This window comes from Pomacea canaliculata, linkage group LG9 (assembly GCF_003073045.1).
Source record: "Pomacea canaliculata isolate SZHN2017 linkage group LG9, ASM307304v1, whole genome shotgun sequence".
In the NCBI taxonomy this organism is placed as follows: domain Eukaryota; kingdom Metazoa; phylum Mollusca; class Gastropoda; order Architaenioglossa; family Ampullariidae; genus Pomacea; species Pomacea canaliculata.
This window is the reverse complement of record NC_037598.1, coordinates 11024717-11043490: the sequence shown is the minus strand read 5'-3', so window position 1 is coordinate 11043490 and position 18774 is coordinate 11024717. Positions and strand designations below refer to the sequence as shown.

The window sequence follows — 18774 nt, the reverse complement described above, 5'->3', positions numbered from 1 at the left end:
GACTACTCCCTACTGACCCCTTGCCCCCACCTACAGGTGGCGTGTTGGACAGGTGACAAACCTCTTCCCGGTCAACCTGGCAGACAGGTGTGGGATACCTCTAAGGCGTCAGTCTTACTTTCATGTGCTTCGGCATATGTTTTGTCTGAGAAAGTTTCTTTTGCATGTTGGTCATGACATTCTTGTTCTCCGCACAGTCTACTACACAAAAATAGCACATCAACATGTCAGTATACAAATATCCAATAAACACAGACTTAGGCACATGCACCGACACATGTTCTTTCATTCCACAAAATACATAACTGTTGGTGGGTTTCCCATAAATATATTGAAAGTTGTCCTGGTCTAATCCCGACCTAATACTTCTTTAGTTTCCTTAGTCCCTTCCTGGTTTGTTAAATTGTTCCTGCAGATGGTCCAAACAAAAGCATGCAATTAATTATATATAACATATAAATCTTACTTTATGTTGCTTTGATATAGCCTTAGTTGCTAGCACAGTGTAAAACACAACCAAATCGTCAGGTCAGGGCTTGTGTGTGTATCTCTTCTGACAACTCATGGGATGTCACTGGTCCAGCTTTCTCACTAACTGTGGCTGCTGGCATTTTAATCAAATCAAATCAGACTTTATTGTCTGTTGAGGAGACCCAAGACAGAAATTTTTCTTTTGCTCACAAGGGCAGGCATACATACTCACACAGACATTTAACACACACACTTAGGAGTAAAGATACATTATCATGGCAGTTTGGATCTCCATCAAATGGTCATTGAAATTTCAATACTTTATGTCTTGTATATATTTTTAAAAAATGCGTTGGGATTGCAGACTGCAACGAAATGTGTCTAAACTGCAGTTTCTTCATCCTCCTAGCACTTTGTCAGCTGATGCTACTATTTTAATATAATGTTTTAGCAGGTTGACATGGAACGTTTTCTCCTTGCTTCCTATCTGTATCCGATAATTAAGGCTGTTGAGCTTATGTGTGATGAGTTATGGCCCTCGTCACCAGACTTTAGCCAAACATCAGACTGGTGGCCTTTTTGTTTCCCACTCTTTTCATAAAAGATCTTAACTGAACATGATTTTCATATTGAAGCATTTGCATATGATCAAGACTGAAAAGGCATTTATAATATTAGTGACTACAATCATTGCAAATGAAACTCCGACATCAATTTGCTAATCTGCTGAGTTATAGATGCAGCAGTATTTTGTATTGTAGCCAGGATTGTCACCTTCCATCAGCTGCACATAATGGTACACCTAGATGTAATGCTGAATTCAGCACTGTCTTTCCTATCTTTGCAAAAAGATTTTTTGGCAAGAATTTAATGTTTAAAAAATTTGTGGCTACACATTAAAATTTTAGCACATGAGAAACTATCAACACACATCTTCCCCACTATGGGCTGGGGATATCAAGTTCCCACAAAACTGCATTTTGGTTAACATTCCTTTATCCTTGTCTTTTTCACATGTGCATAAAAGAGGGCTGCCAAATTCTAGCTAGAAATGGTTGAAGGTAGTCTGATGTTTGTATATGGCCTATATTATAAATGTGTATATAAAGCAAAATTTTACGATACATTTTCCACTGGAAATGACTTTGATGAGCAAATGGAAATATAAGTTAATCCAAATTTTTGTTTGTTTATGCTTTATGATGTTTGTCATATGCGGAATTTGCATGCAGAGGTAAGAATGATCTTTTTTACTGAAATGTCATACAGTTTAACACACACAGAATTCTGTTGTGAAAAATGTTTAAGATTAATAAAAGTATTTTATAAATTCAGTCTTTTATTTTATTTTATTTTATTTTCTTGGTGATTGATTTCGAACTTAAACAGTCACATGCTACATAATAAATATGGTAGTAAAATGGGTCACTACTGATGCAACTATCCCAAAAAGCACATGCAAATCTGATCCAGTTCTGCAAAATATTGAAATATGTTGTTTTCTCAGCTAGCGTGGTTGTGTGCTAAATGACCAAGGCCTTGAAAGCTTGCCAACAATCCAGGAAATTTGATCACACGTCTTTGTGCCTGTATTTTGTGGTCCACAGACCACACAGTTTTTGATCACTTGACCTGCTTGCAGTTATTTTAACATCTGTCCAACATGAGATCCCAGTCTACCTGGCGACCAAAGACTTCCTGGTCAAGCCAGCGTTCGTAGTTTTGTTTGAACTCTTCACTCAGTTCTGTATACTGTCCCAGCACACTTAAAATGCAGTTGTCCACAGGTCTGAAGTCAGGATCTGCACCATTGGAGCCATAGCGACGATTATTAAAGCGATCAACACAGGCTCGCAGTGCACATTCTTCTGCTTGAAAGTCCCACGGACGTGCATCCATATCTAAGAAGAGAGAAAAAAAAACCTCTTGCTTTCAGCACTTACAGACAGTAGCCTAAACACTTTTCCTCTGGTGAGCAACATAAGGTTTTTAGAAACTGACTGCTGCTACAATTACATTAAATGTGAAAAATCAATGTTTCTCTGAAAACACAATCATGCCCATCATTTCTTAAATTTGCCCCGAACTGATACAGCTGTTGCTGCAGTTAATAATACAGAGCAAAGCCAAACCCAACTGACCATTGCCATACGCCCAGTCATCACCAAGGCGGTGTCGGACTTTCTGGTAGATTGCAGACATGGTCTTCATGTTGCTCTTGCGCCACTGCCGACCAAGGTACTTGGTTTGCAGCTTGAGAAGCTTGAGGACATACAACTGAAGCATTGCCTGTCTGACTTTCAGAGCTCGCTTCAAGATTGGTGCTGACTTGAACACCACCAGCATCTGACACAACAAATAGATATGTGATAAGGAATTGGAATTCTACACTTTTTGCTGCTAACTTGTCACACTATTGTACTTCACTAATTGAAACATTACAACAGTAAAAAAAAACTCCAGAAGTCCCTTATGAGCAATAAAGTGCCATCCTCCCACCAAAAAAACTCCATCAATATGGATGAATCTATGCAGACAGCGGCAAACTGTATACGAGTTAAATGCAGACCATGGTACGAGAGTGCTTCCACTTGGTCAATTTGTTCAGAATCCGTAGCAGGTTGATACAGGAGAAGATATTTCGCCAACAGTATGCTGCTCCATCACCATTCTCCTGAAGCATGGCACAAAATTGTGTTGCATGGATGACACACTGGGTGACATTTCGTTTATAACAAATAATATATCAGTTATGTACTGAACCACTTGTGAATGCTCTGATTTGCCTTCCCTACAGCCCCACTTTTTCAAGTCGCAAAGGAGGTACTCAAAGTCTGAGAAAGAATCTAAGGGTTTTGCTAGCTTCTCTTAAAATCAACATATATTAAACACTCTTAACCCTGGCATCTTAGTAGGGAGTTTGCTCATTTAAAAAAAAATTATTTGGACAAAGTAAGCAGAAGGTGCAAACACGGCAAGCTGTCCAAGAACTTGCAGTGAATTTGCATATTGTTAGGAATAAGCATGTCTATGAAATGATACAAAATGCTAACCTCTTACATAAAACATGAAGGACTAACAAACAGCCATGAGCAAAATCAAACCATTCTAGAGTACCTACAATGTTCTCTGCAGTCAACTCCTGATGATCACCAAGGACACATTTTGGAAAATCAAGGGCTGGGACACTGTTTAAAAGAAATAGATTTTAATTTTATTCAAGTTGCTTATATTACAATCAGCATAAAGCAATAAATCCTATTCCATGCACAACATTAAATATGCTGCACCCAGGGTATTTACTGCATAATGCCACCACCAACAGACAATACACCCATATATGCTTCATTTGGGCAGAAAAGACAGTTAAACCAGTAAATAATAAAAAAAAAATCTGAACACAAATCAGAGACATCGACTGCTGCACACATGGGTATGCTTATGCCTCATCACTCAAGCCAGCTGCTCGGCGTCCACCACATTTGTCTCTATTTTGAGTGCAATCCCATATTTGCCTGTGCAGGCACACAAAGAAGCAAAGACTGGAAAATGGATTAAAAAGTCCATCAGCATAACTGACCTGTTCTTGGCACTGACATAGGACAGAATATTCTGGTTGAAGAACTTGAGGACCAGAGGGATACAGTTTGCAAACACTAGATGTTGGCTAGTGAACTCAAACTGCAAAAAACCACAAGATTACAAACATATGACTTATGACTTAAGTTCTGGAAGCGCACATTGTAACAATTTCACGAAGGAAATAGCCCAGTGGCAAAATTCACATTCAAGTATCCTTATGAGATCAACCTACAGAAATGTAAGGGGAGCTAAATCCATGCACTCCTAGTGCCTGCTCGTTAGCCCTGTGTACTAACCTGATATATATGGTTCAGCTTGAAGTGTTTTAGTAGCAGAAGGAGGAGGCCAGAGATAGCTTTCACTATAATCTCCTTATGGCGATTGACATCGATGCCAAGCTTCATTGACTGCAGCACAGTGGTTCTGTAGAATTAAAAACAATAAGCTCAAAGAAGCTCTTAGTGATATGACTGACCAAGGAGAAGAATAAAGTTCCAGCTACATGAACAAAGAAACAGAAAAAGCAAATCAGAGATATGACATAACTTCTGATGTCTTGATACAAGCAGTTAATGTCTCTACATATTCAATTCAATAGAATATTTGATGCAAAAAGGCCTGTAATGATTTGTAATAAAAAAAATGAAAATTAAACTTTACAATTTTTGAAAGAATAATAATAAAAACTACTTTTACTTATCTGTATGGATGGTTAGCTGGGTGGCTGCATAATGGCACATACATGCCCATGAATGCATTCTCACAGACACACACAAGAACTGAAACTCACGGCATTTCTTCAGGCAAGACATCAGACAGTATATTGATGGATTCTGTCTTGGCTTTTGAGGTAGGGGCTGCAGCCAGCAGTAGTTTGAGTAGTGCAATCTGCAGTTAGACAAATAATGCAACTGTTGGACAGAAGAATTTGAAATGTGGTCACATCAAACACATTCCTTTTTTCCTCACACTGTTGAACAACATTCAACAGCTCCCCACAATACTCAATTACATTTTGTATTTTCCTATGATATAACTTGATTCCTAGATATGCAAATTTGGACGAACAGAATATTTCCACAAATTAGATTTGCATTACTCATGGCTGATAGCATTTCTAAGTTGATATGTTAGCAAGAGACACTTGACATTTGCCTGTTTTGGAAGGGAGATAAGCAACACACTAGACTGATGTCAATAACAATAACAATCCTGTAAATGTTGGGGTTGGGGGGTGGGGTGAGATGATATATTAGAAACACTTTTCCAGGACCAGCTTTTGTGAAAGGGGTCTCGACGGCACTTTATAATGTAAGAAACAAGACACTGGTCCTTGAGTTCCCCACTTTGCCCCAGGGCAATGACTGGCCCTCACTTCATAGCCCCTGATGTTTGCAATTTAACCTAGAAATAACCAAAGGAAGTGCAAGATGGTTTTTCAACATAAACTCTTATATCAGGAGTTCAATGCCTCAATAAACACACACTGATGGATTTATGAACATCCAATAAGGTGGAAAAAAAGATACAGGCCTTGGATATATGGATAGCATAATGATAGGGATTAGATTCACTAACCATATACTGTGGTAGACTGGGCAGCATGGCCTGGTATAGGCACTCTACAGGAGATGGCTCAACATACTGTTCTGGCTGTAACAAAGATTTCAAGCAAAGTTAATCTGCTTGTTACTCTCCTACTTCAGAGGGAGAAGAAGGCAACATGGTCACTGTCTTGTGAAATCTGATGCATAAAGTTTGCATGGAATCAAGAACCACTCACAACTGCGATCCTGGAGATTGTAACATTTTAAAAATAAATGTCAGGATTGTAATAAATCATCAGATAGATCTAGGGTTACTGATGTAACATCCAGAAAGGCTGTGTAGCTTACTGGTAAGTGTGCTCAACTTGACAAGGGGAGAAGGTCACTGATTTGAGGCCTACCTGGGTCTGTGGCTGAAAACTCCCCCCACATTCTCAGAAGCATACCAATAAAACTGGATATTAGAGGAAATGGCTGGGTTCCACCCACCATGTGTTATGTCTTTGATATCATGAACCACTTACAATCACTGCCTTTTATGGACACAAGGCTGTGGGACTCTTCAACCATTATCTTCTTAACATCTAGCAAGAAACAGGTTAAACAAGCTTCCTGAAGGAAGATTTAAGAGATTGTTTCTTAAGTACAAAATCCTATGAAAGAACAATAAATACTAAGAAAAAAAAAAAACCTGAGGTGCCTTCGTCAACATAATGCAACACAGGCACAGGCTGTCAGGAAACACAGCTAAAGAACACACAAGTAGGTCAACACATACCCGTGACAAAGGATTCTTGGCTATTTCCTCTTCTCGTTTAATCTGCAGCTCTGATAGTGAAATATACAGGTGCTGAAACAGGTTTGAATGAAATGTTTTTATCGTTCTGAAGTATAGCCATGCTTCTCATAAATATCCATTACTTTCAGCTAATTCAAGTCTCAAGCATCTTATACATTCTACGAACAATTTTTCCCTGTATATATATGGAGTAATGTCTAAGCCTAAGTGATGAAATGCATATGCTAGTGGTAATTTGTGATGCAATGGTGAAGATATTGTTTGTAGAGAAATACTAACAGGTCTCCAAAGTTCCATAGAAAAAAAAAAGAAGAGAAAAGAAAGAGAGAGAGAGTATTAGTGCCATTTTTACCTGTCTCAGAACCTTCACACCTTCATGAATAGGCTGGGGCAGACCAGCAAGTGACAGGTGGTCATTTTTCACTTGGAAGCCTACAAACTTGGCTCTGGTATGGTCTAGGAACTGTTCCAAGTCTTTTTGCCTATGTCACACACACACAAAAAGTTGCAGCCTCTTTTCTGATCTATAATTTTTCAAATATACAACTAAACAGAAAAGAAGATGTAATTTTTCTTTAAGGCACCAAGGAAAACCAAAAAACAGCTCTTTCATAATTACAGAAAAAAATTGACAGACATGATCCCTCGAATGGAAAAGACCATTTTTGACTAGAAAAGAAGTGCTAAAAAATACAATGTACACCTAACAGCTTTGTCATTCGGTCCGGCTAACTGGTAGCAGATGGGAAGAAAAAAACTGGATAATAAAAATATGATGGCATTATAACTCTACCTCACTTTTGGCTTCCAGGGCAAAGATTTCTGTGCAACAGAAGGTGTTGCAGGTCGTGGTGGAGTAGGAGGCATATCATCATCACTGCCAGACTTCAGATTTTCCATTTCACGCATGAGGTCATCATCACGATCTAGCCCGGCCTCAAAAGGGTCATCCAGGCTGCTCTGTTTGACCAAACTCTTTTACATTGTAGTGAGCAGGCGAACAAGGAGCGGGCAGCAGGCAGGCGCAAGGGTGAGCAGGGACACCATCCAAGGCAAGGAGGCCAAAGAGAGGCAATCGAAACAGATGCAAAGAGGCAGACAAAGAAAGGTTAGATAAGCAAGCTTGCTTGACTAGCCTGGTTTGGGTTTGGTCTTGGAAGTCTTGAAATGGTTACTTCCCAGACTATTCTATGGTGGCTCTTTATATAAGCCAGAGTGTCTTCTATGTTAAAAAGACAACTAATTCTAAAAGTGCTACTGAAATAAAAAACAACAAATTTTCAATAAATTCTCTTGCATTAATGATTAGGACACAAAGACTGAAGGTGCTGGGGTTTATTAGTATTTACAGATATTTGTATTTATAAAAAGAGGAAAGATTTTTTTAAAATGAAGAATCTTTCATTGTGTATTTTGGAGCAACAATATTCTACAATATCAAAAGATGGTGAGGACAAATGTTGGAAATGTTTATTACATGCAGCAAATATTTTTTTTAAGTCCTGCAACTTATGGGGTGCTAAGTGAATCATGATGCCAAATGGGACAGGCGCACATGTTGAGAAATGTAAATCGTTGTGAGTCAATGAATGCATCACAATGACACAATGGAAGAGAGAGAAAGAATACAGATGTTGATGACAACATTTTTTTTCCTTTGTAAATTTAGGCTGTCCTTGCACGTCAACATCTCAACCACAAGCAACCTTTCATGATGTTCATTCTGAAACATTCAAACTAATTTGAAGGTTTTATTTAAAAAAGGAACCTCAATGATCACAAGAGTTAATAGCAACCAAACCCCTTCTAAAAGCACAATCTGTTATTAACTGCAGAAAAGATCCCACAGAGGCAGTTAAAAAGCCACCCACACTATTAAGAGAAGCAAAACAACAGATCTGAAAGCTGAAAGCCAGTTACTAAGTTTTATGTACACCATGGTGATCCCCCATTCAAAGGATGCTGCAACAGGTCATGTTAGGGCAAGAATGGCTGGACAGTAGCCTTCCTGAAAGAGCATAAAAGCTACAGACTGCAGCATGGACATAATCTTGCACAACCTCAAAGCTTTCCTGGCAGCTCCAAATGGCACAGATCAACTATGGTGCACATGGTAAAACCTAGGCTCTCCAGAGGTAAGCACAAACTGGAGCTACTTTCCCATGTGCAGACAGTTGCAAGATAATGAGTCTGTGATAAACTTCTGCTCTTGGTATAGTGGTTCACTTGCTATTTTCATTAACACCACATTGTTTGCATCCACCACTGCCACTTGAAATGTTTAACACCCTCACTACATGGCAATTTTTATTACATCCAAGGGCAACTCTGTTACCTACAGACCCCTCACAAGAGAATGGCTGAATAACTAAAGAAAAGTAAAAGAGAAAATCTTGAACCCGTAGTTCTCTCAGAAGTGATACTTTCTGAAAAGATGTACTAAAGGAAATCACAAGGAAAGCCTCTTAACAGTTGGGTTACTCTCACCATTTGTAATATTAGATGCAACAATTGCAGATTTTAATGTAATGTAACGTAACCATTTTGTTGTTTAGACATATATATATGAGAGTGTGATAAAGACACAAAATCAGCTTGATGAAATTCCTACATTCAAAAGTACCATTTAAAAAAAATTTCAATTTGTGAATAAAATTTTGCATAAAGAAAATATTAGTTCTACTCCTTCCAGTGTTATGTTTCTCGTCAAGCTGAAAACCAGGAGCCTAGTAATGGACTTTTCAGGCACAAGACAGGTTCTGGTCAGTCTTGTCGCAGTCCTTTAAGCCATTGCAATGTTAATGAGCTGCACCCCTCATTATGGGCAGTCATATGAACATTAAGACCAAACCCTTCTAACCAGCCAAAAGTCTGGTCACATCTAAGCAGAGCTGGTAGAAATGTACATATTGAAAGCATGCTGAAACGCAGTGGAGAGAATAAATGACATAATGAAGATGCGCTACATGACAGCACTAAATTATATTACAGACAAGGCAAGCTATTTTTAAATACAGGTAGAAGAAAGATATTTGAGCGTTTCATGCACAAGCATCAGGTTGATGCACTTACATGGGCTTCATGAAAGTAATAACCATAATCAAAAGATCAAACCATGCTAATACATGACATGCAAATGTACTCACAAATGCCACCCACCAGGCATTCAAAGAGCTAGTACCAAAGTTTGCAAACTATGAATGTCTTTCAATCCTACTTCCAAACGTTTGCTACCTCGCATTATCCACAAACAGCTAACATCAAGGTTTGCCAACAACGAACATTACTTCCAAAGATTTTATATCTAGAGCTATCCCAGATAGTAGAGTAACTGACAATAATAACACCTAATCTTCAGAAAAGTAGAACTGCCAAAAGTAAAACATGGTAGAAGTTTAAATTGTATGTTCATGTTAGAAAAATGCAACAATAATTTTTTTCAGCATATGCACAGATATGCTGTCCTGATGATGCATCAATTTCAGCAATTTTTGCACTAAAATGAAAGTAATAGAAAATTAGAAGGTTTGCAAGTAATTGACAAAATTAAAGTCAGGGCTTCTGCTAAGGCTCAATTTTTTGGGGTCCCAGGGACCCCTTCAGATTTTAAAGGGGTCCCTGTTCTTTGCCCAAATTTGAAGGGGACCCCATTGACGAAAATTGAAGGGGTCCTCCAAACTTTTAATGCATACTGTACGCAATTTTTTGCGTAAGCAGAAGCCCTGAAAGTTTAAAATAAACCTACTAAAGTTTATTTTTAGTTTTTCCAGAGATGTATATGACCACATCAATCAGAAGATCCTATGGTACATGATGTTCCCTCCAGATAGGAGTAGTTTAAAAATAAAATCCTAACAAAACCTCTGCAATAAATGATCACGTCATTTCTTTTCCTTTTTTCATCTTAAATGCAGCCTTCTATTATCTTCAAATAATATAGTCCTCAAAGACCCTATAAATACTTTGAATGAAAATGGCAAGTCCATTACAATAAAAATGTTATGAAATCTGTTCAGTTTCAATCACAGTAATGAAATAACAATGAAAGTCTCTTTAACGGCCACCAGACTGAGAACATCCAAATTCAGCAAATGCAGATTTATCTCTTAAGTCAGGTTGGTTATTCTAATCAGGCTACAATATAATTAAAAATAAACACAGATAATTATATATGACTAAGAGATAATAGTGTAAACCATGAAACATCACAGACATGCAGATCAAAAATAGCTCGATATGTCTTAAATGTTTTCTGATAAAAACATAAAGGGAAAGAAAAGAGAAATCAAAAATAAAGTTGGTGCAAAGTCTGGTATCTTATAAAGTAGGAGTAGCTCACCCTTGAGCAAAAGAGATACCATTTCCACAGACACTGTCTTTATTAAATAACGGATATAATTTTTAAAAAAATCCTAAATAGATGGCATCAAAATCTGCACAGAATTTGTACAAGTTACAAAATACAATAGAAAATCTTAAATGGCAGAAGAAGTTGAAAGATCCTTAAAAAAAAAAACCTGTAAAATAACATTTTGTACAATGAAGAAAACTAAAAAAAGTTTTAGATCACTTTTTCTCAAGGTATCATTTCCACCAGTATGCTGCAGATGTAGTCAAAATTCATAGTAAGATTTCTTGGCATCAAATTTGTCCATTTCTATCTAAACATCAATATGTGGATGACTCTATTCTTCAGAGTGAATATCCTGATTTAGTTGCATCCTGTAGTGAAGTATTCTTAAAACCAAACATCCAGAATATGTCAGTGCTGACCACCTTACATCCCTTCACAAAATGCACACTATAAATAGATGAACTTTTCAAAGCAGTTTCTCAGCACAGCATGCCCGTACAAATACCAGTACTCAGAAGGCAAACAACCAAGAAAATGCACCGAAGCTTTTTCAAAGCAAACACAAATGAAGTCACACAAACCAGAAAGACCAAAGTGTGTATGACCTGCTTTGCCTCATGAACTACTACTGCTTCAATTCTGTTTTTGTTTGTTGGAGTACGCTGTGTACTCTTTTTCCTTTTTTAGGCCACTTACCCGCTTGCCTCCCCTGAGTCCCCTGCGTGGTGCCTGTTGCTCAATGAGATCAGCGGCAGAAGCTGGAGGTGAAGCTGGGCGCATTGAGCGAAATACTTCATATGTGTCCTCTGGCAGTGCCTCTAAGTCATGCTCTTTCCGTTTCTCATTCTTTCTATCTTGGAGCTCTTTGAGGCCTCCAAGAGATGCCTATAAGAAATGAGAGAAAACTGCACTTGAGAGATATTTTACTGGAATGCAAGGGATTGATAAAAAAGACTGTTGAAACAAGACCAACATGCATGAGAAAAAAAAACACTTCTGAACAAAATGCTCTTACTAAATGTCTATCAGAGGGTAACATCAGAATTTGATTCGGCATGCTAAACTACTTGTATCCATCAAGCAAATCAACAAATGTAGTTCATGTAAACATTTATGTAATTCACAAAACAAGTGGTGGTACATGCAAGTCTGACTAACAAAACCAGAGATAATGGATCTCACCAAGCTGAAAATTACTTACTAGAACCACTTTCCACAGCAAAAGCAGCACCTTCTTCATCGGGAAATGTGGAGCACTGCCACTGCAGAATCTGGTTACCATGGTAAACAAAACAATGGCCAATGTGTCTTCACCGAGTATAGGCTGACCTAAACAAAGGAGATTTTAGAGTTACAATCACATACAGTAACACCTTCCTATTAAGACTGCATATGCATTCAATAAGAACCTCCAGACAAAAGAATGACACAACAAAGGTTTATTTTTAAAGAAAAAAGATTTATGAGAAAATTGTGTTATTCACCATTGAATAAATATCTCAACGAATGTGCATTGCCAAGCAACCATTTTTGTTTTGTAAGATGGTGGCTGAACTTGTTTGAGCACATAGCTCTATTGACATTACTCCTGTCATTGGAGATCATCTCTTGGGCCTGAACCAATGTGACTTTTGGTGTTGGGATGATAATGACTCAGGCTGATGTTAGATATGTCTAGAGCAATATGGTTTGGATTGCAATGACCAGTGACTCATTAAGCAAGCAGTCTCTTTTAAAATATATTTATTTTACAGGGTAAATGGTGGACCAAAAGCAGTTTGTTTTAAAATGTAACTAATTTTAATCTATGCTTTATGCTCTAGCCAAAGAAAACAATCTGGCTAATCAATATATTAAGTTTTAATGGATTCAATATTTTTCAACCTAAACTAGGTTTGTATCATTGCTAGTTACATCAACCCTTCATGGTCATACCAAAAGAAAGCTGTGAGATTTTAGCTATCAGCTGTTTAAGATGCAGTTCCTATTTTCTTCTTTTTTTTAAATTTTAGAATTTTTATTTTACCTTGCATACAGATTTGCTTTGTTCATATAAACTTTGATGAATTCCAAAAGAACTTCCTGAAGGAAATGTTTAAATATTTTACAAGAAGTTGATGCTAGATAGAGAAAAGACCTTTTATATTCAAAATCCCTTTTACTGCTCACTTAAAAAAAACATCAGTGGACAACTATCCAAGAATGTCAGAAAATAAAAGTCACTGTACAAGTACTGACCAAGCTCCTGTCGGAAAGCATCTCTTATGTGCTCATCTTCTTCACTTTCCTCCTCCCGGGGTACTCGTAACGTCTCCACAACAGTATACAGCAAGTTTAGTATACACCTATAAAACAAACCATCCTAGAATCAACTCCTTCATGTTCACTGCAACACACAAGACTTGTGCTCTACTTGAAGATTCATTTTCTCCTTTTTTTTGGCTACATGATTTTGTTAAAATTGATTATTTTACTGGCACAGAGCATAGCCAAAGTGTCTATGCATAACAGGATACCTGATTTCCCTGCTGTCTGCAACTGATACTGCTGGTTTGCGCATAGCAGAAGTTGCAGCAGTTGTGTTTCTGAAAAGAAAAGCAAATGTCATGGGAAAAAAATATATAACATAAAAATAAGCAGAAGTCTAAAGTGCTCGCATGTCAGTTTAATGCTTTTTGTAGATACACTAATCACTCGCCACTTCGCGCTTCACCTTTCGAAGCTTTACTATTTTGCGGGTTTTTATAATTAATGGGAAAAATAATTCGCGGATTTTCTGCAAAATTAGATAAATGAAAAATAAATATATTTTATGAATTTTTAGATGAAAAAAGCCTAAAGTGTATAAAATATATCACTAATATTAATTCTAACAATAAAGAAATATAAATAATAAAATTAATATGAATTACAGTAAGCAGTGCATGTATTTACTCTGAAACAAGAACCAGCATTGATTGCCTGAGAGACTACGCGGCTACTCACAATTGTAAACACACGATTGGCTGGGTGCTAGAGAAGCGACCAACCAGAGAGTGCTGCGTTGTATCCCAGCCCCCCCCACACTGGCTCAGTACAGTGGAGCGTTGTGTACTTTTTTGTCTTTCGTTCTATTACAGGTACTGTATTACTCCACAGTACGGTATATGTTATGTGTTTGTTCTTTTATTTACTGTAAAGGTACAATGCATGCGCAGAACAATATGGGAATGGTTATTAAGGAAATGGGAAAGGTTTATGTAGCATGAAAGTATGGGGGAGGGTTTATAAAGCCTTAATAAATTGTACAAATGCTTAAATTACCATTTCTATTTTCAGATTTTCGGTTATCGCAGGTGGTTCTGGAACGCATCGCCCGCGATAAACGAGGGATTACTGTATTACTTTTTGCAAAAGTATCCTAAAAATATGTCCACTCAAATCTTTATAGAGGTTATCTCTAAGTTTATTTTTTTAACCTAAAAAATTAATTAATGAATGGATGAAGGAATATTTGGGTGATTTTTTTATCTCTTCTTAAAACCAACTTTTTAAATAGGACTGCTTCTAGGAAATCAGAGATAACAGACATACAAAGATGGAGGGGAGAAGGGTAGATCTATCATGAAATGGGACCACTTAAACAAACAAACAAACAAAAATAATAATTACTTTCTTTTAGAAAAGATGCCACCAACATAAGCACAGTTTTACTGTCTCCAAAAAAATGCACAGACTCACTCAATTTCCAGTCCCAAAAGCTGAACAAAAGTTGTGAACATCCCCAGCTCATACACTAAATGAACATTTTTTAGAACCTGTTCCAGTTGTTCTTCCTCACAGTCAATTTCCCCAAAGTTACCTGCAACAGGTTAAGTACAGGTGAGACGTCAAACAGAACATCACAGAATAATAAAAACAAGGAGAAAGATAATATACATTTTAAAACACACATTCTGTTTCAGTACAACAAAGTATACAAACAAGGAAAAAAGATAATAAAAATGTATTTCAAAACCCAGTATCATGAAATCTCCAAAAATAACATAATTGAAAAAGGAAAGGATTAATTCTTTGTACCTTTCTTGATTGTACCTTCCATATATCATCTTATGCACAATCCCTAAGAGCATTATGTTAGTTTGTAAGGATGTGGGTAGACCAAGATACTGGTTTTCTGAATGAATAGATTGGTTGTTTGTTCCTCATCCTTACTTTATAGCATAATGTTCTTCATAGGCTATTATTCTTCTAAGAACTCGAATATGCAATGAACTAGGTGCATTATTCTAATTCATTTCTGATAAACTGTATTCCTTTTCGAATGATCATGTTTATTTCAAACAAAAGATTTTCTGACAGAATGGCTCTGAGAGGGACGTTTGATACAATGTAACCCTAGACAAAAATCTTCATTTCACCTCCTCAATCCAAATTTCAAAACATACAATTGTTGAATATGATACAATCTTCTTTTGTTTAGGGAAGGGGGTAAGAATTATAGGCTGACAATCCTTTCTCAGAAGTATGATCTATCATTTGTAGTCTAACCTTGCACCAAATATAAAACAGCCTGCATGGCAAGCATGCGACGTTCTCGCTCTGCTACTTCCAGCTCATTTTGTAGAGTTACAAGAAACCTTTGCTTTTCTGAAGGGGATGCTGTGGTCCACCTCTGAATACCTGCAAAAGGACAATCTTTCAACTTAAAGATGTTCTACACACACACACACAAAAATGACAACAATAGGCATGTATCTGTTATCAAATGGGCAGAAAAGGAGGAAATAAAGGGAACTTATTTATTTAACAGAATTATGAAAGAATGCCAGGTAAATTATTTAACTCTTTAAACAGCTTTCTTTTGCACTTACCATACGCTTTTGCCAGTTCTTCATAACTGCACTGGTTCTGTATAAATTCACACTCTTCTGTGTAGCTGTACAGTTCTGCAACAAAACAATAATGTCATATCAATGTTCCTGAAAAATACGAACTCAAGCTTGAACCTTGAACCTCTTTATAATGCTGCGATGAAACATGTTTTTAAGTATACAACTGTCTGCTGGAGACCAGAGAATAGTCTGTTATTATAGATAATGTATATGTTCTACTCTATTTCATGTTGTAATTTATATAAATCAAATAAATTTCATCAAGAAATATGGATGCTCTATATTTTTAAGTCACCATAAAATTACATGGAGTTTTGTAAATCATTCCTACCTGCAATCTCAACACAATATCTATCTGCATCATCATAAAGGAAATCGATGTCCATACTTTCATTCATGATGACTGGAATATACAGCATAAGCATAAATGTTAATTGCACTTATTTTATCAGTTATATATTTCTAACAAATTCCTTTCTCACCATACTCTCACCACATCCCCCCACCAAAAAAAAAAAAAAACAAAAACAAAAACAAACATATCTTAAGTACCTATTCCAACGCCTTTACACACTCGCAGTTTGACAAAACAGAATGATTAATAAAACACAAGTTTGACAAAGTACATCAATTTAAATATATCAGAATGTGGACCACATATCATAAAAAATATCTGCGATATTAAAATTAGTTAAAATATTTCACATAAACGATTTCTCATATCCTCAAAGACTTTATTTGGAATTTCGAATCAGGAAGAAGGATTGAACCACCCTGAATACGAATACAGAAAAACAGCAGAATCTTGACACCTAGATACAAACCCTTAAATAATGACCTTTTGAAATAACTTCCTACGCCCTACAACTTGTCAAGAGGCTAATGCAGTCAATTATAGTGTCAGACAACCAAACATTTCTGCCGAGTCCTCCATTTCCAAATTTATGCACCGCTAGAGAGTTCACGTAAGGGAGATAATCAGAAATGTTCCACGAATGTCTCCATCACAGACTTCTGTCGTCGTGTTTCCCTGAAAATAAGTCCTAGAATGATTATTCAGGATGCTCGGGATATAAACCCTACCCCGAGTGCTAATTAAGATCAGCAACCAGACGGAGGGATTATGTTCGTCCGTGGAAACACAACATACGACGGACGCAGTGAATTATAAAGTAACGGTATATAGATATACACAAATAAATAACATTATCATGATTCATATTAATACTTAAAATAAATGATGATATAAATTAGAATGGACAGTGATTCAACGGGGAATGAAGTCGCAAGATATTCACACTGGAATTCAAGGTTTGGAGAGTTATGAAGATGTTCCAGAAAATGATGACATGACTACAATAAATGTCGATTTTTGGTCATTGGTCGGTGAGAGGTCACACAGTTCACTTAAATTCTCTCTCTTCTCTGCTTCACTATCATCTACGGATGATGTTATCTACAGACAAGATTATTTCCAAGTATAACTCGATCTGTTTTCATCACAGTTTCAAAATGACTGAAGCTGTCCACCACAAAATTTGTGAACTGGGCTCCATTTACCATTTGTGACTATAATTCAGCAAAACAAAAACACTCTATAGTAGTCTATCTTCTGTGATTTTCTTTTCTGAGGAAGCTTCCGTCAGTTTTCGACAATCAGTCTGGATTATACCTGTAGATTTGTCACTCATTGTGAATGATGACAGTTTAAACGTATTTTGTAAATAGTGTATCGGTGGATTCGAACTGCTTCTCATTTGATATTACGGTTTTCCGAAAAGAAAACTATATACTATTATACTACTTTCGGCGCTGAGCTCAGTGGTGGCAGGATCTGCTGTAACATGGAAGATAAGTGGTAATTTTCCGAGAGGAAGTAATAAAAATGTTTTTTTATATATCATTTTGTATTGTATTAAAATAAGACATCCCATGAACATTACTCGTAATACCTGTTTTGGAGCAAAAAATTAATATATAAGACCATATCTTATTTAGGGGGATAGTTTGTATGTACTGTCGGAAATACCTTGTGTACGCTTCATAATTTTGTAGTCACCTGCTTTATACAAACAGTACCTGATGAAGAACAATATTTGCCCAATTACCAAGCAATTGCTTTCGTCAACTGTACATGCAATTTTTCATCTTAATACCTGCATAAGTTGCAGGTATGTAAACTTTAAATATATCAAGCCGATATGATTCGCTCACCTAACAGTAAAAATGGTTTGCAAATAAGTTTATTTACCGACCATTTCATTTATCTACATTTATATTTTTTAAAGCGTAGACGACGATGGAGAAAAAAAAATGATGACAATTATTACCAAAGATTTACATAGAAGATCATAGAAATCTGTGATTCTGACCTTTTTTCCATTTTTTAAAAAATATTTGCAGTCTGTAAATGCCTGTAAAAATCTGCTGTTAACATTTCAGAAGCTGAACTAAGCTGGGTGTTGCTTTATTTTCAAGACCACATAAGCATCACATTACACATTAATGCGCCCTGAAAATGTGTCAGCGCTTTCTTCATTATAGCTCATTAATTAAGCTTGGAGATTGATTATTTCATCGGATACCTAGACCAATTTGGCATTAAATGAACAACAAACCACTCAGTACCCTCGAATCCGTCTCTAATTTGTTTGTTGATAAACACCCAATATTTTGATTTCACTTTGATTCCAGGTTCAAAACGTTGATTATGGCTTGTAAAACTAAACGAAGCTTTGTCATATTCCCATGTAGACTGAGATGCTGACATTTGAAGAATAGACACATTATACTGCTTCTTGTTGATCCCCGCCTCAAACACGAGTAGCCACAGCAAACACACTTTTTCTTATCCCGGTCCTTCATTTTAAAACTTACAGATTGCTGAAAAAATTAATGTTATTCATCCTGGAGCTATCTCTGGTCTGTCAAACGACTGAACGGTTTTATTGCTGTTGTTGTTGTTGCTGCTGCTGTTGTTGTTGTGATTCTCCGAAGCTTGGACCTTGCTCTTATTTGCGACAGAAAGCTAAAACGTTCGGCCCTCTACATGTCTGTCATTTCATTAATTAGTTTTTATGTGACTACTTACGAAAACTTCCGGAAACCTTTTGGTAAGGTCTTTCAGTGATTGTCTCCAGAAACCAA

General features: G+C 36.7%; 1 protein-coding gene across 3 annotated transcripts; it reads right to left on the bottom strand.

The window, feature by feature from the left end:
• Nucleotides 1–1792: 1792 nt before the first annotated feature.
• LOC112572896 (striatin-interacting protein 1 homolog) lies at nt 1793–16587 on the bottom strand. 3 transcript variants are annotated; one of them, XM_025252875.1, is made up of 20 exons: nt 16466–16587; nt 15959–16030; nt 15607–15681; nt 15284–15415; nt 14474–14594; nt 13270–13338; nt 12992–13098; nt 11955–12082; nt 11450–11638; nt 7193–7374; nt 6752–6881; nt 6379–6450; nt 5632–5706; nt 4844–4941; nt 4350–4476; nt 4052–4152; nt 3593–3659; nt 3041–3145; nt 2613–2817; nt 1793–2372 (listed from the first exon to the last, which is right to left on the bottom strand). In XM_025252875.1, the coding sequence occupies exons 2-20, from the start codon at nt 16023–16025 to the stop codon at nt 2119–2121; spliced, it is 2304 nt and encodes a 767-aa protein (XP_025108660.1). In that variant the 5' UTR covers nt 16026–16030; nt 16466–16587; the 3' UTR covers nt 1793–2118. The 3 variants fall into 3 exon arrangements, with proteins under 3 accessions (XP_025108660.1, XP_025108662.1, XP_025108661.1); XM_025252877.1 differs by having other exon boundaries at nt 7193–7359; XM_025252876.1 differs by having other exon boundaries at nt 16452–16585.
• Between the last annotated feature and the right edge of the window lie 2187 nt (nt 16588–18774).

Bases quoted from the DNA above. Each gene is read 5' to 3' on its own strand.
- LOC112572896 (XM_025252875.1), bottom strand. From the start codon at position 16,025: ATGAATGAAAGTATGGACATCGATTTCCTTTATGATGATGCAGATAGA. The intron at 11,639-11,954 runs GTAAGTAATTTT...CATTTCTTATAG, and splicing joins TGCTGTGGAAAGTGGTTCTA to GCATCTCTTGGAGGCCTCAA. The intron at 6,882-7,192 runs GTAGAGTTATAA...TGTGTGACATAG, and splicing joins CCCTGGAAGCCAAAAGTGAG to GCAAAAAGACTTGGAACAGT.